General features: G+C 42.1%; 1 protein-coding gene across 3 annotated transcripts in view; it reads right to left on the reverse strand.

Annotated features, from left to right (window-relative positions):
* The window catches only part of LOC131573263 (calcium-dependent secretion activator 2-like), a 283,517-nt gene extending 272,708 nt beyond the window's left edge, over window positions 1-10,809 (reverse strand). For all 3 annotated transcript variants that reach the window (XM_058827047.1, XM_058827048.1, XM_058827046.1), the window contains exon 1: window positions 10,408-10,809. In XM_058827047.1, the coding sequence (XP_058683030.1) occupies window positions 10,408-10,731 (324 nt within the window). In that variant the 5' untranslated portion in view covers window positions 10,732-10,809. The remainder of the gene's footprint in view (window positions 1-10,407) is intronic.
* Between the last annotated feature and the right edge of the window lie 708 nt (window positions 10,810-11,517).

Genomic DNA, 11,517 nt, shown 5'->3' on the forward strand with positions numbered 1-11,517 from the left:
GCCCCTAATTAACTTCAGACATAGCAAGACTCTTATTACTTTGTTATTTCAGCTGGTTTTATGTTTGCATTGCATATGCTGTCCTGCTTTAATGGCTCAGAAAGGAGACTCTTGTGTCCCTGTTGTGCTATTTATCTCATTTAGGTTCCATCTCTTTCTTGACTCTGTGTTAGTTGCTGTATATTAAATCCCTCTGACTCTCTGAAGTCACGTCTGCACTGGCAATCAGTGTGACACCAGAAAAGTGCATCTGTACAGTGAAACAGAACCTGCCAGCCTGTACTGTCTCCTACCCTTTTGTGCTGCTTTGCACTTGTAACAGACACAGCTTGTAATACAGCAAAAAGGTCATGTATAGAGGCTTTACCCAGTTTTGCTGATTTTATCACACCTCTGTGGCCTCTTGAAGGCCATTCTGGACTGAGTTCTGACCAAATGTTATAACAATCAATGGGTTAATAAACCATTAGAGTTTAAATATCCAGAACACATAAAACAGCTAGAGGTTTAGTATTAGTCTGAATAATTTCATTATTTTAAATAAATAATGCTTCTCTTTCTCTTTTTCTTGCTTCTTTTTCTCTTTAAGATGGTGTTTTTCATCTACAGACAGCAAGGTATATTAAAGCAACAGAAAGACTGGTGTAATCCAGTTGCTCCAATTAAAGTTTGAGGAAGAGCCAAGCAAAGACAACAGCAGCTCTGTTCACAGCTTATCACTAACCTTCCAGGTGATTCAGCAAGGAAAGAGGTTTTAAAATCTCCCACTCCAGGCTGTATGGATAGTGGGGGCAAACAGGAGACATGCAAATCTTCATCTGGCTCTAACAGAAGTCCTGTAAGGTACATCCTTCACTCAGGGTGTCTGAGAGAGAGCCACGCACAAAAATACTCGCATAGTCTGATATCAGTGGGTAACGGATCTGCACAACAAACAGATTAGCTTTACACTGCACAGTAAAGGATGACACTTCTTTTTCAGCAACACGTGAGCAAAACACATCAATATATGCACACGCAGCTGGATCTTGTAATTTTCAGCTTTCCACTGTAGAATTATTCCATTTATGGTTATTATATTCCAGGTGGTAAAAGAGAAGGCTTACATTCACCAAAACATAGCTAGTATTATAATAGCTTTATATAACATTTATATTATTTTACAACATTTATTATCACAGAAAAAAGCCTGGGAATGTTCAGTTATTAAGTATGTAAAAACTTGGATGGCAAGAAAAACAACTTTAAAAGCTGGCCTTAATTCCAGTAGTGTTTTTAAAGTAAATTAGTTTGGGAGACAAAGTATGCTGAAAAGGACCCAACGTCATATAAACAAGATTGTCAGAACTTGTACCACAGAATATTTAAGCTAAAACACATCTAGCTACGTCATAACCATGCATACATGAGTATGCTCAGAATCTCTGCTGTGTGTGGCTATGAGAATGATACTGCATTTGGAGTTAAGGCAGGGCAAGCAGAATCTAAATGCCCATTCAGGCAAAGACTCCAACAGCTAGCTGAAGATTACTATAGAAAAAAAATTCTAATGGAGTCTGTTAACTTCCATCTCCAAATAATACCACTATTTACTCTTTAATCCCCACTGGTAAGAGACTGAAAAATCCCCTGCCTTTTAATGACACTGTGGGAAGGAAGGGAGAGTGAAAGGGGAACTGATTTCTAAGATGATTTAATATCAGATCTATTCCAAACAACCTCTTACTTTTTTTTACTCTCTTTGCCTAAGCTCCACCCATAATGAGGTCAAAAGAACAAAAAAAAATTTAATGGTCAATATTAATATTTTAGAAATAACACATATTTGATGTATTTAATACTTGGAGTGGAGAAACATTTGTAGAACTCTTCTGAATAAGAAATAACCTTGCTACAAGGCCTCAGAATACATAATTTACAAATAAATCAGGGAGTTTATGAGCAATAGGCACAAACTGGGGATGTTTCCCAGCAAGATAAACATTCAATGTAGACTGCCTGAAGGTAAATTTTTTCTTAGAAAAACTCATGAATTCACCATTAGAAAAACTGAAACATATAAAACAACTCCAACTTTCTGCAGAAAAAAACCCCGTTTTCCCCAGTGCACTAGACGCTACTGCTTTGGTTTTCATGCAGTCCAACTTCTGCATACCATTTTTCTCACCAGTTCTTTGCCCTAGCTATTCTGTATTACACTGACATGAAATCTGAGACTATTCCCTTATCTACTAGTTTAATCGTTATCCTTTTTTCTAGACCAGTATCTTTCCTGCAAACTGACACCCAAGATATTCCTCCTTCATTTCAGTTTAATACCGAAAAGCATAACTATCATGACCAATGGATTTCTCTGCTACAAATTCATTCCTCTTTAACTTTGTCATTGTCCTTGCTGAATAGCTCCTCTACTCCAATATTAATTCAGTTCTATATCCTTTCTCAACACCTTCAACTTAGTCCATGAAACTCTCCATCACTAATGTCTAGTTCTCCTCTAATTGTTGTAGATATACACCATCTCTTTAGAGGTCTCATTTATACCCTATGTGTTTGTCCTTTCTTCCACATCCTTGTCTATGGCTCAAAAAAGTCTATTCAAAGTATTATCCTAAGGATTCTTTTTGTGTCTATCACTCAGAGTATCCCTCCAGCATTTTCATTACACAGAAGCTGCCAGCCTCTATTTCTAAAACCCCACAGACAAGACAATTGAACACAAATGAATAATTAATGGTTAAGAGAAAAATGGAAACACAGTTGCAGAAAAAAATTATTGTATAATCACCTTCTCTTTTTCTAATTTTGATTCACCAGGTCACATATTTAAAGAAGTATTCACTGTAGCTCTGTTCATTCTTCACAATGCTGTTAATTAATGCTTTTCCCTTTCCTGACAGGAAAAACACTCAAGAACATTCTTGAACTCATGCATACAAGCAATCACACTAGAAGAGAAGCATATGTTTTATCTCCTCACTGCAAAGTAAATAAGAACCAGAAATAAGTTCTATTGAGCAAGTACCATCAACTTCTAGGGAGTTTTAAATACAAAATGAAAAGCCTTCAATGCTTATGGCTGAGAAAATAACCTTCAAAATGTAAGCTTAAGCTGATGCAGCCTGGTACCGACATGCAAACACTATCTCTCCTGCTGCTCAGAGTATCCCACACACAGCAACAAATTGAAAACTGCCTTTTCACAGCTGCTATTCTGAAACCTGGGGGAATCAGCTGCAATGCACAAGAACTGGGCTGCTTTCAATTCAGTGCCAGAACTTCTAGGCAGAAGAAAAATGGGTACTGGAGACAGGCAATAGGCAAATGAGCAGGACTTCAGCAGACGCTGTTCCTCGCCCTCTGTCCCGTCCTGAATGGCAAGAGCCAGAAGTCACGGAGAAGTCTGAGTGCCAGACCTGTGCATGCCACTGCCATCAGCTGGCAGCAAGAGGAGTAACTTGGAGAGAAACACAGGAGGCATGTTTGCAGCTAACATGCCAAAAAAACCCTATATGAAAACTGGTTTCAGGATTAAACATTCAAAAGCTTAGAGACTGGCACCTGGCTCAGACAGAGTAACATACTAACTGGGGCTCAGCTCAGCTAAGTACAGAACCAGAGTCAAGGCATAAAGACAAACACACCCCTCAATGAGCAGAGGTGAGGCAGCGAGCCAAGCACTTTCCTAGCAGACAACAAATATCAGACAACAAACACATCATCCCATCTTCCTCTAAGGATACCTCTAAGGTCAAAAAAGCAAGTCTTGTCCCTAAGCTATTAGCTTTCCAGTTGTAGCAAGGGAAGCAGCAGGAGGAAGGGATATGTTAAGCGAGCAAGGTAAGGGACATTACACACAGGGAAAAAAAACAAGGATAATGGGAAGAGTAGAACACAAAGGTACATTAAAAAAGCAACCCAATATATACTGAAAGAAACTTCAGAATGATATTCACCAGTATGAAAAAGAAATGGTAGAAAGCCAGAAAGAGAAAAACCAGCTCTAATAACCAGCATGAAAATGGAAAGGCGATTGGTTAGTAGTGTCCCCAAACACGAACTGGTAACAACAGGTATGCATGGGGGAGCAAGGGGGAAAAACTGAAAATTTGCTACTAGAGAAATACATTGCTCAATGAAGAGTCATCTAGGAACCAAACAGTATTTTCTGTTCTGGCAACAGTGTACAGTTAAAGACAGTATGTAGTAATTGATATTTTGAAATAATGCACCTCAGGCAGTTAAAGGAGTGTGGTTCAGAGGGGGGGTAAAAAGTGCTTTCCTCAGCTTTGTTATTCCACAGCACCAATGAGTATATTTCACAGATGATGTCAGAGAAAGTGTTAAAGACAAGCTGATTTGGTATTTCTGCCTCTCAATCACCAATTACAGCAGTTCAGGCATACAAAATACAATGTGAGAATAACAATTTCAAAGGGTTAGAAATGCAAGGCAGCCTAGCCAGACAATTGCCCCGTACAGTCCCTGCAGAGAAGGCAGCAATCAACTGATCCTTCAAACTTTCCTCCTGTCAGCTCCCCTGTAAAAAAAACTAACATCTAGTCTTCCATAGACACTTTAAATAGGGTATTTGCCAACAGAGTTAACATATTTTTCAAACAGAAAAAAATAAATGACCTGAGGTCACACATTCAGAAAAAAAATTAAAATTGTCCCATCAAATAATAATAACTACTCAAATTTCAAACACAAGTATAGATAAAATAGGCAATGAAAACAACAACAACAAAAAAAACAGGTAAAAGAAGTGAGTCATCAATTTTTCATCATAGTAGACCAGGTTTGCAGACTGTCCAAACATGTTCACTTCATTACACAGCTGTTTATCAATATGTGGTTTTCCCAGCACATCGCCAGCTTCTGGCCAAGCCACACTGATCAACGCTGAGCTGGTAGGCCAGAAGAAGAATTTAAGATTAAAACAGAACTCTGATGAGTTGTCAGTTCTGAAGCAGCACTGGTAACTAGGAGGCTTTGCTTCTCTCATCACCCTTCAGTACTTCTTCAGCCATGGCTGAAGATTCAGTTGCCCATGGCAAGCAACTTTCCTGCTGCAGGCAAAACCAACTTCTTCCACAAACAGCTGGTTCTCATGGGGTAGAAAGATCTATTTGTGTATAATCTTGTCTCAATATGTATAGAGGTTTGTAGGCTACCTATTATGGCTTTTGACAGAATTTACCAGAACTCTCTACACTCGACTAAAATTAAAAATTATGCACAGCTTAGAGCATGATGACATGGTGTTATGGGGAAAAATAAGGCAATAAACTTGATTTAAAATTACTTTCTATAATACCATAAAAAGAATTTAAATTTTTAAAGGAAACAATGAATTGAAAGACATGTTAGTAGAAAGATCTTTAGCAGAATCTTGACCAGATGAACAAGTTTTATAGCTATGTTTTTTTCTCTGAAATGTGTCTACAGTTTCTGAAAACAATGGTTTTGGACGTATTCTCCTGGCTACCCTTAGCAGTGCAGAAAGTAACATCTAATGAAGCATGTTCTGAGGCCAAGAGACAATTTTTCCTTCACAAAACATGCTTAGCCAAGAAATAAGCAGATAAATATCACGAGTTCAAAAGTAAGGAGATATGGGGCTTGAAACAGAAGACAAACATTGGGAATAAAACTGCAATCCAGAGAATGAAGTCTATCCCCATAACCAGCATCTCCTGACAGTGTTACGTAGTGAACATGTATCATTATAAACCTCTCCTTTCAGAGAAAGTCCAAGAAAGAGGAATGAATGACTGCATGAAATTCAGATGAAAATAAATTACTGATTATTACTGCTCCTACTTTCAAGAATTAGCTAGAAGTCAATGGTTTTGATCTACTTGTGATTTAGTAGCCAGATGTGAGAGAAGGAATGGAAGAGAAATAGGCCATCAAGTATTCAGGAAGTAAACTCGCTCAGTTATGAATTCTACATGGCCAGATCAACTACTTCTAATACCGATCACCTATGAAAACAAGGCCTGAGTTATCAGCTTTGATGTACTAAGCCTTTCATGCATTACAAAATCTTGTTTAGCCTAGGAGTGCTACCTCTCCCTTAGTCTTGGATTTCTGTGTGGCCACTTGATTACTAGAGTACTGTTTAAAATGCTGAGAAAGAAAAACACAGGAAGAACACTTTCTTTTTTTTTTTTTTTTTGGCTAGTTAATTGTAGCACTTTGCTGTCTCTTCCTTCCCCAGGAACTTTAACACCCATTCATCTCTCAGGTACAGAACCTGCCTTTGGCACACACTTGTTGGGTACAACTGGGTGGATATGGGTTTACAACTGATTAGCATAAACAGCAGTTACCAGGGTCACCATCTAATCACTGACTCAGTACATATATACTCATATATATAATGTATGTTCACATACACCACCTTCCCTTGATGGAAGACAGTCACAAGAAAATTTCTTTCACAACCTAAATCTCATTCTATGGACAAATTCAGTCTGGTGATTTGTGATTCAGTTTGGCTGGGGTAAAGAGAACAGAAGAAAAAGGAATGGGCTTAGTTAATGATTGTCTTCTGTTAGGACTAGAAACGAGGAGAACTGACGAGGCAGAAGAAAAAAATAATGAAATATGTTCAAGGGGACTGATAAAAAAGTGGTAACTACAAAAAAGTGACAGTCTCTTTAAACCAGGGGACAGACAAAGTTTGCTTTATAGAACAAAATGTAATGCATTGATGCATCGATATTTCTCTGTAAGGTGGAAAATTTATTACTAAATGTTCACAAATATCTATTGGAAATATGTTACTAAATATATATTAGCTCTACTCGGTAGAGCTAACTCCATCTTCATCAGGATATGCTACCCCACCTCAAAAAATAACACCATGCTTCAGTTCCACACCTCCAATATTTGATTATTCCCCCTTCTCTATCAAAAATCTACCAGCTACCAAAGTAATGCAGGGTATAATAGTAAATCATCAACTAACTCTGAACAGTTAAAAATTATTATTTCTATCACATATCCATCCTAGTGACAAAGAAAAAAAAAAAAGAGCCATATTATTAAAGTATGTGATTCAGCAAACCCTGGGCTAAATTACACTGATTTTGTCATTAAAAGCAAGTTAGAGGAATTGATGGACTCTGGTGAATTATGATAGTTCTTGTTTTTTCTAAAAGTTTGATTTTCTTTTTTAATTAATCTTATCTATCACAATACAGCAGAGCTAATTTTACTTAGCAAGAAGAAAGAAGGAAGAAGAAAGGACAACAGAGGAACGAAACACTGCCTGCATTCAAAATTCTTTAATTAGTATAACACAGTCCATTAAGTATGGTGGTTTCAAGATACCATATAGTACATTTTAATCTGATACTAAAGCAAGAACATAAGAAGCCAGACACACTGTAACCCATTTCTCTACTAATATTACACAATGCAGCTGAAGATATTGGATATATGAATTCCATCTCATTCCCTTACTGGATAATATGTTCCACATTAAAAAGGAAGCAAACTGCATTCCTCAGTATTTGCTCAGCAATATGCCAAATGAACTGGCAGAAAGAACAAATTACTTCTGCTCTTAAGCACGGTGGATACTATTCTTAGGTTATCTATAGGACTGCTGGTGCAAAAGCACTACAAGGGTTCACAAGCAGAAAGACGCAGGGGGCTGAACCCACACAGCATGATAGATTCTCATTCAAAACCATACCTTGGACAGGGCATGCTGTAGCTAACAGCTCCAGTTTCATAACACAGGTAAGGAACTTCAGTCCAGCTGGCAGTGGACAGCCAGCCACATGCTGTCACATGAGTCAGAACCGAACCAAAGAGAAGGAGATTGAGGAACAGTCCATATCCATATCCTATCTTGGCAGACAGAAAATTAATTCAGGAAATAAGACAGACTTTTATCCCATAGAATATTATTCACAGAATCACAAAATTAGTAAGGCTAGAAGGGGCAACAGTGGGTCATCTGGTCCAACCTCACTGTTTAAGCAGGGTCATCCCAGAGCACATGGCACAGGATTGCATCCAGATGGTTCTTGAATATCTCCAGTCAGGGAGACTCCACAGTCTCTCTGGGCAATCTGTTCCTGTGTGCAATCACACACACAGTTAAGAAGCTCTTCCTCATACTCCAGTTCTTTCTCATATTCAGGTGCAACTTCTGTGCATCACTTTCTGCCTGTTGTTTCGTCTTACTACTTTGCACCACTAAGAAGAGCATCCTCTTGACATCCTCCCTTTAGATACTTACATACATTGATAAGTCCCCTCTGAGTCATCTCCCTTCCAGACCAGCTGTCACACCTCCAGAAGTGTCTTCCTTCAGGACACAGTTTAAGACAGGTGGTTGTACTCTCATTCCCAAAGCTGACATGGGGCCACCATGCAGCACAGAGAATAAAAATTAGATGTAAAAGTGGGCCCCTTCATAGAGCTCTGGGAAATCCCAGACTATCAAAGCAGGTTTTCTGAACTCTAAAATCTCATGACCAGTTCCATTACCCTACATATAATAATTTCAATAATATATAAAAAATTGTCACATAAGAGGAAAGATGGTTATGTGCTTTTCATTACCTCTAGACAGAAGTGCAACTCCTAGAAATAATTATTTTTTGTGTTATGTCTAATTTAAAAACAGTATTTCCTGACCAGGAAAGGACAAGTCATCCTTGTTCTGCAGCCAAATTCCTAAATATGACAAAAGTCTCTTTGTACATACAGCACTTAATGCAAAATCCAGAGTTCATTTAAAAATCGTAATTAGCAAGAGCAGTATTTAATTTTAGGTATCAAGTCAATTTTTTCAATCAGTCTGTTCAGTGCTCATAGTTAAATCCACAACAGTTTTATTTCTGCATTTGCTGCACATCAGTAATCTCTTTACATACATTTTATTAATAAAAATAATTAAAACAGTAGTTATTTTTAAAACAGTTCCTACACTTAGTGACTTAGATCAGTGAGAACTTCTAAATGCTCAGTATCTTCAGCAATTGATGGCCACAAGCTGCAACTTGGAAGCTGATTAGGAGAATTTAATCAAGAGGAGGGCAATGCAGCAGTAGAGCAGGTCACACAGACAGGTTGTGAGATCTCATCCCTGGAGGCTTCTGAGCCTCCTGCTTGAGCCTAGATTGGTATCAACACTACATCAAGCTTTGGCTTTGTCCAGTGGGAAGTCACACTTAGAGGGATACAGATGTCTCTTCAAATTATAATTTCTGTGATGATTCTGTTGTCAGGGTAGGGAATTTCCAGTGAGTTGAAAATTTTTATTTCAGATTTTCTTTGGCTATCTGCTTACAAGATGTCTCCATTCATGCTCCAGAGTTTAAGTACCTAACACTTAATAAAAACAAATTAATCTTCCAGAAACAATCTTATTATTAGTAACATGTTGCCACATTGACTTGTCTGAGAATTCACTAAACACAATTACCTACAGAAGGAATACTTAAGATATACCAAAACATTTAGTATTGGATTTTACAAACCCTTAGACACATGGAAGTACGAAGATCATAAAAGCCAAGTAGAATTAAATAATTTTTGTGTCCTATCACTATCCTTCTGCAAAATGATACAGAACGAGGGTTTTGTTAGTTTATTTTGTTTTGGATTAGTTTGTTTGTTTACAAAACTGAAAGTAAAAAACCAGTTTTTTAGATCAAACATTTCAAGAATTCAGCTCTTAAGTAGTTACCTGGAAATGCAGCGCCTTAATCCAAAACTCTGTGTATTCTACTTATTCAATAGCTCAAAAATAAGGAAGAATAAGCATAAATACCTACCACGCACCTGCCAGTTCTCAAAAGCTTGTCTTTCACATACCAGACACAGAGAATAACTTAGGTCAACCTTCATTAGAAGGTCATTCTCACCACAAGCATGCATGTTGATTGTTTCTCTGTACAAAGAGCACACTCAATAATTCATAAAAAAATAGTTTTCTCGTTCACCTCTATGTTTCATTTGCTCGGGTTGGGTACGGACGGTCAGAACATGACCCGCAGGAGGCACCTCTGGAAGGTTTAATTCCACCCACAGGTACCGCCGAGAAGCAGAATACATCCTCCACCGCAGAACGGCCTCAGCGCGCCCGCTCCCTGCGCTCCTGTGCCCTTCGCACGGCGACTTCGAGCGCAACTCTAGAAACTTGAACGACTTCACCCCCGGTGAGTGACGGATTTCTATCTAAAGGGTGTGTTTTGGGCCAGGCGCGCTGACAGCCCACCCTGCAGCAGCCGCTCCGGCAGCGCCGTGCCCGGCCGGTGCCGCGGCCCCGCTCAACCTGTTGCGGGCCGGAGCGCCGGGCGGGCCGGAGGGCGCGGGATGGCCCGCGGGGGGCGGGAGCGCACGGCGGGGCAGGGGAGCGGGGAGGAGGGGGCTCACCTTCTGCTGCCGGCGGGCCATGTCCGTGGGCTGCTTGGCGTTGAAGGGGTGCGCGATGCACCTCGCTATGAACACGTAGAGCTGCAGCCGGAGCCGCTTCTCCCGCTCCTCTCGCTGCAGGCGCTCCTGCTCGTCCCGGCCCTCGCTCAGCACCGAAGGGCTGGGGCTGGCTGCCCGTGCCGCCCCGGCCTCCCTGCCCCGCGAGTCCCGGGGCGGCGGCGGCAGCGAGCGCGGAGAGCCGCCGCCCGCCGCCACCAGCACGTCCCGCCGCTCCTCTTCCAGCAGCTCATCGGACTCCTCCTCGCTGGAGGAAGGGTCCAGCATCGCTCTGGGCGGGCGCGCCCCGCGGCCGGGCACGGAGCGAGGCGGGGAGCGGCGCGCACCTTTCCGGACACGTCGAGTTTACACACGGACTGTTTCCGACCGCCGGCGGCCGCCGGGCGGGAGCGGCGGGGCGGGAGCAGAGGCGGGGTTTGGGAAGGGGGTCGAGCCTGGGTTGCCGTGGGAATTGCTCCGAGCGGCTCCCGGCGGAGGCAGAGGCGGGACCGGGGCCGGGCTAACATCTCCGGCCGCCCTGGCGAGCGCGGCGGCCCGCGAGTGTCCGGGACGGGGTCGGGCAGGCCGAGCTGGGGCTGCTGGAACACCGCGGCTGTCAACGCGCCCCAGCGGACGGCTCGGTTCGGCTGCCCTGCTCCCTACCACAGGGGCAGCCGCTGGCCAGGGAGCCCTCAGCAACGCCGCTCCGCTCGGGCCCTGCCGGCCCTGGCAGCGGCTGCTGCGGTGCTCCTTGCCCCGCGTCCCGGCCGGCGAGGGAAGCGCGCCCGCCGCTCGCCGGCCGGCTCGGACACACGGCGCGACTCCCTGCGGCAAGGGCAGAGCGGGGGCTGTGCCCGCCCCGAGCCTCGCTGACATCCTCTGCCAAGTGTTGGTGGGGGAATGAGAGGCATCTCAAATGGCCCCAGAAAAGGACGCCACCGAAGCCGTGCATTTCTGAAGTGGCGGGTGGGTTGATGCTGAAGTGAACATTGCTCTCGCAGGTTATTTCTGTTGAGAGCTTGCAGCTACAAATAGGTAGTTCACATCCCTCTTGAATTGTATTTCTAGACTATC

Source organism: Poecile atricapillus, chromosome Z, assembly GCF_030490865.1.
Source record: "Poecile atricapillus isolate bPoeAtr1 chromosome Z, bPoeAtr1.hap1, whole genome shotgun sequence".
NCBI lineage: Eukaryota > Metazoa > Chordata > Aves > Passeriformes > Paridae > Poecile > Poecile atricapillus.